The sequence below is a fragment of the Ursus americanus genome, chromosome 2 (genome assembly GCF_024610735.1).
Source record: "Ursus americanus isolate L20-20 chromosome 2, mUrsAme1.1.p, whole genome shotgun sequence".
In the NCBI taxonomy this organism is placed as follows: Eukaryota; Metazoa; Chordata; class Mammalia; order Carnivora; family Ursidae; genus Ursus; species Ursus americanus.
The window spans coordinates 73,867,807-73,883,597 of NC_142128.1; the positions used below are offsets into that span (position 1 = coordinate 73,867,807).

General features: G+C 42.2%; 1 protein-coding gene across 6 annotated transcripts in view; it reads left to right on the plus strand.

Annotated features, from left to right (window-relative positions):
* The window catches only part of LOC123785802 (membrane cofactor protein-like), a 38,198-nt gene extending 25,972 nt beyond the window's left edge, over nt 1-12,226 (plus strand). For 4 of the 6 annotated variants that reach the window (XM_045787792.2, XM_045787794.2, XM_087857656.1 and 1 more), the window contains 4 exons: nt 1,733-1,786; nt 3,265-3,300; nt 3,813-3,873; nt 9,615-12,226. In XM_045787792.2, the coding sequence (XP_045643748.1) occupies nt 1,733-1,786; nt 3,265-3,300; nt 3,813-3,873; nt 9,615-9,687 (224 nt within the window). In that variant the 3' untranslated portion in view covers nt 9,688-12,226. Of the gene's footprint in view, nt 1-1,732; nt 1,787-3,264; nt 3,301-3,812; nt 3,874-4,437; nt 4,472-7,280; nt 7,374-9,614 lie in introns of all 6 variants that reach the window. The other 2 variants (XM_045787795.2, XM_045787793.2) reach the window with 2 other exon arrangements.
* Nucleotides 12,227-15,791: the final 3,565 nt, after the last annotated feature.

Sequence of the window (15,791 nt, forward strand, 5' to 3'; positions counted from 1 at the left end):
CTTTGATGAAGCCCAATTTATCTAGTTTTTCTTTTGTTTCCTGTGCTTTTTGTATCACAATCAGGCAGTAGTAGCCAGACCCAACATCACAAACCTCGTTCTGTGTTTTCTTCTAGGAGTTTTATACTTGTAGTTCTATGTTTAGTTTTGTATCCATTTGAATTAATTTTTGTGTATGTGTAAAAGTAGGTAGGGGTCCAACTTCATCCTTTCACATTTGGATATCCAGTTTTCTAAGAACCATTTGTCAAAAAATTTGCCCTTTCTCGTTCAATGTTCTTAGCACCCTTGTGGAGTCATTTGACCACAGTCCCAAGGGTTTATTTTTGAGTTCTCTATTTTGTTCCATTGATCTGTGTGTCTCTGTTTATGCCAGTACCTTTCTATTTTGATTATTGTAGTTTTGTAGTAGTAAGTTTTAAAATCAGGAAGCGTGAGTCCTCCCAAAAATTATCTTGGCTGTTTTTAGTCCCTTGAGATACCATATGAATTATAGGGTTTTTTTTTCTGTTTCTGCAGCATGCATATTCAAGATGGTAATAGGGGTTGCATTCAGTCTGTAGCTTGCTTTGTGCAGTATTAACATTTTAATAATACTCTGTCTTCTAATTCAGGAACGCGGATGTCTTTCCACTTGTTTATATCTTCAGTTTGTTTCAGCTGCATTTTGTAGTTTTCAGTGTACGAGTTTTCACCTTGCTTGTTTTACTCCTGAGTATTTTGTTTGTTTTTGTTGCTATTGTAAATGGGATAGTTTTCTTACTTTCCTTTTTTGGATTATTCATTGTTAGTGTAGAGAAATACAACCGATTTTTGCATGTTGATTTTGTGCCCTGCAGCTTTGCCGAATTCTGATTTATTCTAATAGGGGTGTGTGTGGTCCGTAGAGTTTCCTATGTAAAGGTCGTGCATGTCATCTGGAACAGGGATCATTTTATTTCTTCCTGCCGAATGTGGATGCTTTTTTCTCTTTTTCTTGACTGATTGTTCTGACTAGAACTTCCAGTATTACATTGAATAGAAGTGGAAAACACAGGCGTCGTGTCTTGTTCCTGATCTTAAGGGGAAAACTTTCAGTCTTTGACCGTTGAGTATGATGCAAGTGATGGTTTTTCATAAATGGCCTTCATCGTGTTGAAGTTTCCTTCTATTGCAGATCAGTATCTGAATAGTTTATTAAGCGCCCCCAAATTTTTACTTTTAAGTAGAATCACATTGAATCCATAATTTAAACAATTAAATCCATAATTTGAACAATACACTTATGATACAGTTGCTTACTGTACCACAGAATATTGTAGCACCGGAAATATTACTGGACAAGAAGAATGCTGATCACATACAAGTTTATAATATATTATGATGCTGCCTTTAACAGGAAACCTTCATTTATACAAGGAAAAGGAAATTACAAGGGTTTTTATACAAAGGTGAAAAATCAAAACCTATGAATTTTTTTTTTTTTAAGATTTTATTTCTTTATTTGACAGAGAGAGACAGCCAGCGAGAGAGGGAACACAAGCAGGGGGAGTGGGAGAGGAAGAAGAAGGGTCATAGCAGAGGAGCCTGATGTGGGGCTCGATCCCAGAACGCCGGGATCACGCCCCGAGCCGAAGGCAGACGCTTAACGACTGCGCCACCCAGGCGCCCCAAAAACCTATGAATTGAGAGATCTTTAAGCTTTATTTTTTTCTCTCTTTAAACATATTTCCTTTTTTTTTTTTCTTTCTAGGACCTCGCCCCCATCCTGGTGATGAATCAACGCCTGAAGACACTAAGACTTTAGGTACTATTTTGGTTATTAATAACCTCGCATTATGAGACCCTAGAGTTCTACATGTAAATATCACATTTCAATTACCTGTAGTTAGAGAGGAAACAGCATGTGTGTCATAAATTGGTAAAAATTGACATTTAGAGTTATTTTAATAGTGTAGATACTGCGGCAGACATAAGCAGCAGTACGTGTGAACACATGTAGACAGTATAGTTTTTAAGAGGCCCCCCCGCCAAATAGGATTCCTAGCAGGGTGTGGTACCCTTCTTAAATTCTATGATTATATATATAGGTGAAAATACATAAAACATAACTTGCCGTCCATGTGGTAGTGTTCTTTTTTGATGGCAATTTGTAGATCACTTTTCTTTCTACTTGGACCTTGTATACATGAGCCTTAAAGTACTACAGGTTAGATCAGTTTTTTCTATAACACGTTGGTGTGGCAGACTTCATGTAGGCTCACATAGTTCACGCAACGCATATTAAAGAAAATGGAAAAAAAAAGTATAGTTGTGACAGTTAAAGATTTCTTGATAAGTAAGTGAAGAGAACTATCTAATACCTTTATTTATATTAGACTAGTGTAGTAAGGTTAACCTACTTATAACTCTTGAGGCTTGTTATATTTTCCCTCTGAACACTGTAGTCAGACTGTCATTGTATCAGTAAAAACAGTGCCATCTTAAGGTCAGTAAGCACTTGATAATTTTTTATGAAATGAAAAGATCAGACTCAACCATGACATTTTATGCTTTGGTTTCCAGAAATTGAAAATAAATAATGGCAGTTTAGAAGCAGAGGTACTCCTGACATCATTGCTAAGAGTTAAGATTAGTAGTGTGATGTATTTCTGTGTGGGTGGTCAGAAGTGCATGTTTAAGTATCTAGGCGTTATTTTCATCCATGTGCCCTGGTGTTTCATTTACATATTTAGAATCTCCTTGGTAATTAGGATTATGTCTTGGTTTTAGGGGGTGGAAAATCAGAAGGGGCTGATGATAAGATAAAGTATTATTTTGAAGATTCTGCACCTAACACCTGTGTGACGGATGGAAATTTATTTATGACTTAGTCCACAGACCCCACTTTTGTGGAAAAAATAAGAATTTCTACCAAAATCACAAATGATAGAATGAATACTGAGCAACAACAATAATGGAGTAATACATTTTGAGACCGTTTTCTTCTGATCTACTGAACTCTAATTGTGCTAGTAAGCTGTACTAACCTGATACGGTAACTACAGCACAGAACAGTCGAAAGGGACGTTCCTGTGAAGGGTCTTACAAGGTGGAGCCTGGACGGGGGGTCTGATCCCAAGGGTTCTGTGAAAAATGAGCTGGCCACACTAGCGCTCATGCTAAAACCAGGCTGAGGAAGAACTTCTTTGCCGTAGCATACAGGTGATCTGGTCAGAATGAAATGCAGCCACCCTTGCCGACCTTGGGTGCTCAGTCTTCAAACTGTTCTCATTGTTTTCCCAGGCAATGGAGCCATCGCTGCGATTGTTATTTCTGTTTGTAAGTAGCCCAAACTTTGATGCCACTTAAAAGGTATTACTCTGAAAAAGTGCATTATTTTTATTTAATTAAATGATTTTTAATTTAACTTTTCAGCTTCTATAGTTTATATAACTTGACATGCAGTCCACCAGTCCAGAACAGCCAGACCTTGTATGTGATACACTGCGTTTTGCTGGCAAATGTGTATTCTTTTATGTATGTGTCCCCTTAGTAACAAACCCTAACTACTACATGTGTTTTTAGGATGATTGGCCCTGAGTTTGCATCCCGAACATGCTTTGGGTAATTTTCTAAAGTAAGCAAGGGTTCTCTGGCTTCCTGTGGACTGTTCGAGTGACTCCAGGGAATGGGCTTTAGGTAGTGATGAGTGCAGACGGAGTATAAATAGATATGTGCTTAAATAAAATAACATGTTCTGACCACTGGAATGCAACCAACACTTGTTTCTGCTGCTAAATTTTCAGTCTTGACTCTCTGTTATGTATCATTTGTTCCCTGGTCTCTTGCAGTTGTTGGCCTTGCGGTACTCGGAGGCATCCTGTTCATGTTTTGTCGACACAAGAAGAAAGGGTAAATAAAAGCATCATGTTCCTTCTAACTCATGCTCTTGCTCACTCTTGGCATCGTTTTGTGCAGCTTTCTGTTTGTCCCGCATGCCGTCTTCTTCAGAACTGTGCCTGCATGAACGCGCCATCCCCGTTGCCCGTGTTTACTGAAACGACCTCGGGCTGCTCTTACTGTCCCTGTCGCCAGAGGACTCTGTGCAGAGTGGCTCTAGCTATTAGGACTGCAAGAAGCATTTCTGTGGGATTTGAGATTTAGGTTCTGTAGCAAATCACGGACCACGGGGGGGCCTTCCCCACCCAGCGTTACCCTGTGTCCTAGATTAGCCGAGTGGCCAAGATTAAATTTAGAACTGCTCACTGTGGAGACTCGGACAGTTGTATTCCTTGGAATTTTAATGATGAAAGTTTCCATTTCTGTAACTTAGGTAACTGTAAGAAGGTACATAGGTTCTCATTCAAATACCCAATTTGATTTGTTTTTATGTAGAATTGTTACTTATACTTGTTGAACTGGGGAAGGAAAAGCAGCACTGTTTGACTTCCCTCTTATGTTCTCTTAATTTACTAGGTTGCAGTAAAACTGTTGGGGTTTGCTGACAGGGGTAAGATTTACAAAGCACCTCATTATTAACTTTATCTGTGTTTTAATCTATAAAAATGAAAAGTGGGGAATCTTAAGATAGAAAAAAATGTACAAGTGTATGTCTTCGGAGCAGAATAGGGTTTTTAAGCATCAAACTTAAATTTTAAATAATTTGCCATTTATGAAAGACTTGGAATAAATCCTGGAACATAGACCAAATTAGGTGCTTTGAAATTTCTGATCATTAGTGATTTATTTTTTCCCTATTGCTTTGAAAATATCTTTGAAATCAAACTAATAATTTTAAGACTTTTGGTATTCATGGTTTTATGGGGATATATTTTCCCATATATTAATCATCGGGCTTAGGCTATGTAATAAAAATACATTATTTACTCAGAAAGAGCTCAGACTTTTAAAGTATTACTTATTTTTTTAAGACTTATTTATTTGAGAGAGAGAGCACACGAGCATGAGGGGCAGAGGGAGAGGGAGAGAGAATCTCAAGCAGACTCCATGCTGAGCCTGACGTGGGGCTCACCCTCACCACCCTGAGGTCAGGACCCGAGCTGAAACCAAAAAGTCAGAAGCTTAACCGACTGAAGCACCCAGGTGCCCCTACTTAGTTAGTTTTTTAAAATACCTATCATGCCTTAATTTGAGTCTTCAATCTTACATTTATAGAACACTTGATATGCATAGTTGATTGCCAAATTGGCAGTGTATTTATAATTACATATACACAGCACTCTGAGTAGGAAATACTATCAGAGAAATATTTTTACAAGTCCACAAGCTTTGTGCAGAAGTAGGTTCTCAAAAAATAAATAAATAAATAAAACAAAATAGCTCTCTGCTCCTTACTTTTACTTTGTTTAAAACAACATGGTATCGAAATACAGGTTCCTTAACAGGTGTTAATGACACTCTCTCTAGCTACGAGTTTATGGGTCTTTTAAAGCTGAACAGTGCTCTGAGCAGTGTACCCCAGGTGCAGGATTTCAGTAGCATTCGTGATCTGAGATCCCGTGTCTCCTGAGCTCCCCGTGATGTTGCTGCTGGCCTGGGCGACACTCTGAGTTACCAGGCTGGAGACTATTACCGATGCACCCATATTCTTGAAATTTGAAGAAACACCGTCAAACTTAATAGTACAAATTTCTCCTGTTTAAGATAATTGGATTTTCTAAAGATGCCACATCTGTGTATATGTTTTTAAAAAGTGTGTGTGGACTCATATTTAGCTTTACATTGCTTTAAAAAAAAAAGAAGTACAGATTTCTGTTAGATTCTTTGTAGGGCCTAATGTCCATCACATTCTCCCTGAAACAGAGTGTTGGGAAGCTTCTCTCGAGACTAGGAAGGGCGTGCAGTTCCTGCTCTGTTTCTAGGGGTAACTCTGGAAGCAGGGCGCTAGGCACAGAACGTCCCAAGTTGCTGCTAAAACTTGGTACAAATGGATTTGATGGAAACTTGTATTTGTGATGACCTGGGAACACGGTTACCCTTCTGCAGCCTCCGTCCCCAAGTACAAACTTCGTGGATAGTTGACGATCGTGGCCCCGCGCTGAAGGGTTCAACCAGGGTCGTCTGTTCCCTAGTCTCCGCGAGGAAGAGAATGGCATCCCGGGGCGTGTGAAATGGGCCCCCCTACACACCCCTTCCTTTTCCTTCCGGGTTCCTTTCTTCGCTCATTGCTGCCCTCCTTTCTCGTCTGGAACCCACAGCCCCTGCCCGGTGCTTTGCTGCGGCCTGAGTCCTGTCTGGCTTGTCGTGACTGTGCGGCTGCAGAAGACACGCATCTGCTTGACATTAGTGCGTTCACATACGGGTGGTGATTTTGTTTCATAAATGCATGATTTTCTCCACTCTGGTGACATCGTCCCCGGAGAAGCGAGAGTTTGCTCAAGCCCATTAGAATTGTTTACATACTTTATGTATTTTATTCCCGGTGACGAAACGGTTTTCCCGTTTTTTTCTATTGAGGATATTTATTATTTGGTCTAACTTAAACCTACGTTTATAATAATGACTGAGCCAGTAACTGTAATTTTTAAGCCATCAGTGCTTGAATGAAGCTTGTTAAGAGGTTTGGGATTTACTCCATCGAGCAGCCAGATCAGGCGGGGAGTATAGTGACCTGGGGCAAAAGCCGAAGGATCAAATCAACTGGAACTTTCCTCCACTTGAGTCTCAGATTCCTGAGCTTCCAACAAACTCTTCACGATACTTCAAACAACTAATAAATGAGAAAGGATTTTGTAGTTAGCTGAAAGAGCGAACTTGAGATCCATCCCAGAAAATGGGATGTCAGGTAGTCAGTTTTACAGAGGTCTTCCCTCGGGGGCAAGCAGATGGGCCTCAGGAAGAAACTGCACTCGATGCGAGAATCAAGTCGCATCTGAAAATGTCTACAAAATCGACTTGTCAGACGGCATTGCATGAACTGGACACATGCTCTGCGAATTCCCTCTAAATCTAAGGTGTGAGAGACAGGACCCTTTGTCCTCACACAGTCTTGCTCTGTGAGAGAGAGTTGACGTTATTCTCGTCAGGCTAAATGGTTTCAGGGCTAAACAGATTGCACAGAAATTTAGAATCTGTTCGACTGGGTGAGCTGTAAGACGTCAACGTGAAAGTGGCTTCTTGCACAAAATTCCTGTTTCACGTTCCTAAATGAGAATCAGAAAAGTTGTCATTTATGAATCTAATTGTCAGCTGTGCTTCCATTTTCCTGTCATCGATCTTATCCCACTTATTATGCTGCGCTGCTGCCTTTTGGTTTGATGTGACTGTTTTATTTAGCCCTTTTCCCCTCCTCTGTTCAGCACATACCAAACTGGTGAGAGCCACAGAGAAGTAAAATTTAATTCTCTCTGAGAAGAAGAGATGAGAGAAAGGTTTGCTTGTATCGTTAAAAGGTATCGGCTTTGTGTGTTTCTTTTCAGAGATGTCCTTTCTAGAACAGAAAATAGTCAATGAATATTTAGATATCAGTACTCTGAACTAAGATATGTTGGCTGTAAACATCAAGGAGGACACTTAGATTCGTGTGCCCTTTGCTAAATTATTGATCTTTTTGTACCATTCCTGTTTTAAATAACATGTCCTGGCAGGCGTTTACTTTGACGTAGGCTCCAGCTGAGTAATGTCCGCATTGTCCTTTTATCAGACTGTCAAGCTTCCTTGGCCTCTTGTAGCTGTGAATCCAAAAGTGCAGGAATTTTTTAGCCCAGTGGGAAATAATCATAGAATCTGTTCATTTTAAGTGCAGGGAGGAAAAATACCCTTTTTCAGAAACCAAAATATATTTTACTTAATTTTGTAAAAAAAAAAAAACCAAAAAACATTCAATCTTAGCTTGTAAATATTCACTTTAAAGGCATTTATCTGTTTTCCATGAACAGAGTATCTTTAGTGTATGAAAGAGAAACCAACAAAAAAAAAAATCCTTAGATTTTGAAAAACTATGAGTTGCCTTGCTTTACACCCTTCGACTCCATCTACCTTGTGTTGTTGAATGAAGTGAATTGGAAGTGTTCCTCTCTTTGTGCCAGAATGTGTGTCTACACAGCCGGGAAGAGAGGAGATACGTATCCCACCACTTAGAATGTGAGGCGACACCCCACATTACACTCAGGAGTTTGGGAGGAGACTCGACAGACGCCAATAGGAAGGGCGACTTCTTGGTGAAAGCAGAGTGGTGTCCTGGGTCACAGGAGCAAAGGGAAGACAGAACAGACCGACCGGAAGTGGCAGTAGGGGCCTCCCCAGTCCGTGAATCTTCTTGGTCCCTTAGAATTCCTTTGAGGCTAAAGCCAACCAGGAAGGTAGATGTCAGTGTGTCGTGAGCTTCAAGGTGTCTGTAAACATTTGAAGGTCATGTAATGGGTGCCGAAGGTCATGTAAAACATCTGTAATTAGTAATCCAGGGTGAGATTTTCACCATCTTTAAATTGCTTCGTGGTTCTATCAAATACAAGTTTCTTAACATTTAGGTGAATCCTTTTTCTCTTTCTCCTCCCTTGGAGTCTGTTTAAAATTCTATTTGAAGAAAAGGATTCCACCACTACACAAACAAAAGAAGTATTGACTCCAAAAAGGAGAAGATGGCAGTCTCGGAAAATTCACTGACAGTCCTAACTCCTGGTATAAAACGGCTCACAGTTGTCCTCAGGAAATTGCTCGATCCCAAGTGAATTTTTGTGACAGTGGCGGCTTACGTGATGGCGTCCCCCAGAAAGAGAAGTACTAGGGTATCCAGAACTGACATGGTTAGCTGTTAGGCTGGGTAGGCATCCCTGAGGGTTGGCTGTGGCACGCAGACTGGTGAACCCCTGACCTGTTCACCGTTAGCTTTCCTCTGTCCGGTCTAGTCATTGTACTAAGGCAGGGCCCAGACCTGCGTTTTCCAGTTCAATAGTCGCTAGTCCCGTGGGGCTACTGAGGACTTCCAAGTGGCTAGTCCTATGTAAGTTGTCCTGTAAGATACACACCAGACTTTAAGACTTAGTACAAAAAAATGTAAAATAACATGTATATTGGGTTAAGGAAAATACATTAAAATTAACTTCGCTAGCTTCCTTTACCTTTTTAAAATATGGCTTCTAGAAAATGTAAAGTTACCCATGTGGCTCATAGTGTATTTCTTTGGACAGCACAGGGCTGGAATAACAGATTTTAGGAAGATATCTATTGTTACCATAAAATTGCGATGTTACTCTTATTTAGGAGAATTTCTTAGTGATTTCCTTGACAGTGAGGGCTCAGTGGGGCATTGCTGAACTGGAAGGCTGGTAGAATTGTTACCTTTTCAAAAGTTTCATCTCAGAGCTAGATTTACAATTTCAGTGTTAGGAAAATAAGTGTTTCTCTCCAGTCTTTCCCAGTAGCCCTCGTTTTAGCGGAAACGATAAAATACTAAGTACTCTGTATCATACTGCTGTATTGTTCTGGAATCAAAAATATAATACAGGGATAGAAGGGTTTTTAGAGTGAAACTAGTTGTACATTCGATATTTTTTAAAAATCATTTATTTCCTAGTTCATGCACTCTTACAGTTTTGGGGTTTTTTCAGTTGTCAATTTCCTACATAGACTTTGGACTTGAATTTATGTACTTCTTCATGTTTATCTTTGGTACTTTTCACCTCGCCTTATAGGAAAGGAGACATTCGGGCCGAATACAGTGCTTGCCAGGATAAACCAGGGGCCCCGACGGAACAGACGCACTAACTGGTTTCTGCTCACCGGTTTTTCCTTTGAGATCTACAGTAAATTCACACAGCTTCTATGGAAACTGTATAAATGGTCCTCAAAAAATTAAGAACAGAGACACCACCAGATGATCCAGCAATTCCACTCATGGGTATGTATCCAGAGGAAACAAGACACCCGCGTAGCACTCTGTTCACTGCAGCATTAAGTACAAGCGCCAAGACAGAAACAACCGTCGTGTCCACGGAAGGCTGAATTCTGAAAGAACACGGTCTACAGATACAGCAGCATACTCTTCAGCCATAAAAAAAGAAGGCCATCTTGCCATTGAGGACAAAATATATGGAGCCTCCGGGCATTTTGCTAAGTGACGTGAAAGTCCAACAGAGAGATGAATATTGTAGGATCTTTCTTATTTGTAGAATCCAGACAACAACAACAACGACTGACTCCTGGAAACAGAAACCAGACTGCTGGTTCTTGGGGGGGGGGGGGGTGCGAATTGGGTGAAGCAGGTTCAAGGGGACAGACTTCCAGTTTTAAGATTCGCAGATACTGGGACAGAATCCACGTGCGGCTCGGTGCCTGTCAGTAATGCTGCTGTGTTGTGTATTGGCAAGTGGGCAAGAGTGAATCCTAAAAATCCTGATCAGGAAGACAAAAATGTTTGTAACCGAGGTGCTGGCAACTAAATTCACTGTGCTGATCCTTCTGCAATATCCGCGTGATCGATTCCTGCTGTACACCTTAAATACATACAATGTTATATGTCAGTTACATCAGTAAAACCAGAAGGGGAAGAAAAGGATCTATAAAAAATATCCTCTCTGTTTTTCTCACTCTCATGAACTTAACCGTTAAGCATAATGCTAGCATTTTAATGTGGTTTTGAATGTACTCACCACCCTTTGATGCTGCTTTGAACGATGTATGAATTTGGGTATGAACCTCTGGCCTGTTTTCCCGTAAATAACACTTGCATTTATAGGACAACTCAACACAGTATCCTATGTAGTATTTAGGTGGGGAGATAATTTTTTTTAATGAAATACCCAAATTTAGAGAACTGTTGTGCAAGATAAATTACATTTCATTTATAAAGAGATTTTGAGATCCTATTTATTCAAAGATTGAGAAGTCTTGAATCATTCGTTCAACGACTTTAAAATGTGTTTTATGTATTGTTTCGTGTAATAAGCCTTGCACATACGTGTATGCTACTTCTGCCCTTAACATTATACCGAAAATTGGGATTTTGAACAAGTTTGACTCCCTTAACTAAGAATATTATTGGAAAATACTCGAAATGGGGTAAAATTATATATATATTTTTTTAACATTTGTAATTTCCCGGTGATTTAAGGAAGCTATAAACAGTCTGAGACCTGCATGAGGGACTGAGAATCAGTTGCAAACTTCTGTACATCAGGGAGCCATCGCTCTCGAAGCAAGAATGCCGGCTGGTGCTGCAGTGAACATTGTGGCCTTGCAGTTTTCTCTAAGAAGATTCTGCTCTTTAGGAAAATTAGAGTCCACTCTAACTTCTGGCAATGGGTCCTCTCCTCCCGGTACTTGAATAAAGAGAGGTCTTCCTTCAGACAACGTCCTGTGAAAGGGGTGAGGTTTGCAGGAACGTATCCATCACATAACCTCAGGTTGGAACAGAATCTGAGCGTGTAGGGACAGCTCACCTTACGTGCTAAAAGCAGAGTAAAAATTAAGCCACATGTTTCAGAGAAGGAAACTGTGCCTGTCGTCGGTCGTGCAAAGGGGCAGGAAAAGGCAACAGCTGGGGTAGCCCCGATGCTCAGGTGGGACAGACTGTGGCCTCTGTGGCCTCAGCCCAGGCAGGGTCTCTTCCAGGGAAGCCCAGGGGGCAGAGGAGGGATAGCCACTCAAACACACGTGACACTTGTACAAGTTTCGTTTTGCACTTTCACATTTAGTGGCGCAAGTTAGGCCAAAGAAACGTTGCCTGGAGAAGGATGTGGTTGGGAAACCAGCGTGGGTCAGAGTAAGTACTGTTTGACAGATAAAGGCACGCCTGTGATGCACTGTACCTGTTGCTTCCCTCTGGGATCCGGGAGGGACTTCGGGAAGATCAGCTTGAGCAGAAAGAAACAGGAATCCGGAATGAAGTACGGAGGGGAAGCTGGACCATCCCCGTTGTCACACACTTTTCAGGGACCTCACACTTGCTTCGAAGGGGCACTGTTGATTTGTAACAAGCTGAAAGGAAGACTTTTCAACCAAAGATTGTAATGCTTTTGAAAATAGATGGACTTGTATCATAGTTTGTGCTTCAAATTTAGTTTTTTCATTTTACTAGATTTATATGGGAAATTGACATAGATGCGTGAATATAAATTATGCTCTTTGTCAAACAACTTGTCAATTTCCTAACCTAAGAGGAAAACAGTTTTCCCTAGGAATGTTTCTGTAATGACATAAAAAAAGCATATGTAAATTTGAAAGTGTTTGTGTCGGGGCCTTTATTGTTCATTTTTTGAAAACTGGATCTTCAAATGTTGTAAAAAATAAAATGTAGATTGGAGAATTTTCACTTGCGATGATGCGTTCTTTCCAGCGTGCTTTATCTCAGAGGACATGTGCTTGTCCCCGGGGCCCAGCTTCTCTAAGCATTCCACTCCTGCCCCTTGCAGCCCAGAGCGCTCCATGTGTCAGGACTCCTCTCCCAGCCCAGCCCCTGCCTGTCCTGCCCAGGGGCGTTGGGTCACAGCACATGACCTACGGCATCATGTCCAAGTTGCTTAGCATGCTCCTTGAAGGAGAAATAGGGTTTGCTTTTGTTTACGCAAAAAATTTCCTGGTCGTTTTGCAGATTTGAATTAAATCAGTTAAGTGTCTGAGATCAGGCCTCAGTGTTCTGAACCATGTTCCACAGGGAATCACTTGGGGAGCTTTACTGATGCCTGGGTCCCACCCCTCTGGGTTTTCTTCTGTAATTGAGCTGGGCTGTGGCCTGGGAGTGGGGATTTTTTTTAAGCCTCCCAAGTGACTCTAATGTGTAGTTAAGGTTTAGAACCTCTGCCTTAGCGATTCTCAAGCTCCACAGGCCATTTCTACATATAAACTCATAAAGACAGAGGTAAAGGCTTCTATTTACAAAATGCTGTTTTTTATTTTATTTTATTTTTTTTAAAGATTTTATTTATTTATTCGACAGAGATAGAGACAGCCAGCGAGAGAGGGAACACAAGCAGGGGGAGTGGGAGAGGAAGAAGGCAGGCTCCCAGCAGAGGAGCCTGATGTGGGGCTCGATCCCATAACGCCGGGATCACGCCCTGAGCCGAAGGCAGACGCTTAACCACTGTGCCACCCAGGCGCCCCTGTTTTTTATTTTTTAAAAGGTTTTATCCCATGACCCTAAGATCGTGACCTGAGCTGAGATCAAGAGTCAGAGGCCTAACTAGCCACCCAGGTGCCCCCAAGATGCTGTTCTTCAAATTGAGCCTATTACATCAGAATGCAGTCTGAGACAGAAGATATTGTGGCCTAACGAAACAAGGCTATTTGTGGTTTGAAAAAACAGGGCAATCTTTCTGATAACACTGGATGAAAATTAGGTTGTCCATAAATAAAACAATTTATGAAATTGTATTTGGCTTTCGCTTGAGATTATAGAATATTTTTTAAATTGGCATAAAATGTACAGGGGGGCTTTTAAGGTAGCTACCAAAGAGTCTGTAAGAAAGCTGAAGAGAGATAGAGACATACGATGGGCAGGAATCTGAATTTCCATTGTTTCCAAATATTTTAGCTTTAAAGAAAATAGCTTTGGTATTTGAAAACAGTAATGCCTGACCACTAACGTTTTCACCGAGAATGAACTTTCTTATGTATTTTAAGCATTTGCATATTTCTACTCAAAAGCAGGATTTAACATAGTCTACTGACTCCCAGAAACAAAAGTCCACTACCTATGCAGGTCATTTTAATTCTGCTTAATTTTGCTTTCATCATTTGCAGACTCATCCAGAAAAGCATGCACTAAACTGGTCAGTCTTTCTATGGTGTAGCACTGCTGCCCTCCTGTGGACTCTCCGGGGATAGGCCATTCCCGAAGTCCTTCCCACTGGGTCATTATGATTCAGAGGTTCCCATCATTGCTGTTATTCCCAGAAGACATTTTTAATTTCATTTTGGATCTAGTATTAACTAGGTCTTTTCTGCTTGCCTTCTGTGAAATCAACATCTTAAAGGGGCTGACCTCTGTCCCTTATTGCTTAAACGTGGGGGAAGCAGGATACCGGGGGCTGTGGTCAGTACACTTTTCCTTCCCTCTCACTTATGTACATGAAGATAAATGACTCGCCACAATGAGAAAGTTACCCACCCGATTGCACTCGCTACCACAAGAAAACATGTATAGGGAGAGTAGCAGGGGGAGCTGCTTATGTTTACAACATAAACATCTATCTCCCTTACACAGCCTTTAAAAAGTGGCAGTGGCAAGCCTTGTGCCGAGCTCTGGAAACCAAGCAAAAGCTCAGGCATCCTGGTGCTTAGGGCTGGGGGCTTCAGGGAGAAGCCGGAGACCACTGTCGTTTAGATGAGCACTTCCTTGGGTAGGACCCCGAGGGACCACACTTCTCCAATGGTAGTGTGCTGGTAAGTCTTGCTAAAATGCAGATTCTGATCCAGCAGGTCCCAGGTGGGCCTGAGAGTCCGCATTTCCCTTCGTTCTACCTACTGCTGCTTGTGGTAGGCTCATGGCCTCCAGAGATTTCGGATCTCTGTCACCTGTGGCTGTCACCTGTGGCTGTCACCTAATACCTGTCACCTCTGGCTGTCACCTCTGTGGCGAACGGTCTCTGCACATGGGATCTTGGGTGGGGCCCTGAATGTAATCACGCGGTGCCCTGGAAGGCAGGACAGTGGAGAAGCTGATTGCAGCAGGAGGCTGCATGACCCCCTCGGCGGATGCTCGGAGGCCGGCCCTGAGGATGGAGGCAGGGACCGCAAGCCTAAGAACACAGCTCTAGAACCTGGAAAAGGCAAGTGCATGGATTCTCCTAGGACGTCTGGCGGGAGCCTGGTCTTGCCAATGCCTTGGGTTCAGCCTAGTGAAATGTCACACTTGGGACTTCAAGGACTGGAAGAAATGAGGTGTTTTGTTTCGGGACAGTTACTGCGTGAATGTTCGTGTGCCACCAAAATCCCCATGTGAAAATCCTAACCCCCAAGGGCATAGTATCGGGAGGTGGGGCCTTTGGGAAGGGATTAGGTCATGAGGGCAGAGCCTTCATGAATGGGATTAGTGTCCTTGTCAAGAGGCCCAAGAACGTTCCCTCGGCCCCTCTGCCCTGGGAAGGCGCAGTCTTTGAACCAGCAAGCTGGCTGCCACCCAGCACTGAATCTGTCAGCACCTCGATCTTGGACTTCCCAGCATCCCCAGCAGAAGCATCTGTGGTTGATAAGCTGCCCGGGCTGTCGTGGTTTCCTACAGCAGCCCAAGGAGATGAAGACCAGCAGCTCCTACACCCGTGGGTAGGGGTCCTCCCATCACTGTTTGAGTAGGAAAGCCAGACCACAGAGGGGTGGCTCTCGACCGTGGCTGCACGTGAGTCACCTGGGGAAACTTTAGAACAAAACCGTGGGCCCCGATCCCTGGAACAGTATAACCAGAGCCCACATGGGTGGACACTAAGAATCACTAATTTAAAGGCTACTTGGGTGAATCTAATTATAAGGTATTGTGCGTGGAGCTCTACTGAATAAACCCAAATTATAACTTCTCTTGTGTTCAAGGAAAGCCCTTACCCTTGCCCCAAATATGGACACACTGCTAGGTAGTCCCTGAAACCATACACCAGCTCCTCCTCGCAGGCCAGGGCCAACATTACATGAATTACCAGGTTCAAGACTTCATACATTCTGTGTTGCCTGAATTGGTCAGATTGGACTTGTGTCCTATTAACTCACCGCACTCATTCCCACAGATGGGAAGTATTTGCCAGTTTACAAGGTGCACGAGGCTTCAGCCCAGTCCTCCCTCTCCACCTACAGACCTCCAGTTAAAGAGGTGGCAAAACCGAGGTAATGCGGACTCATGTCTGACCTGGCACTTTATAGCCAAGTGACTAGCATGACCCTAAACA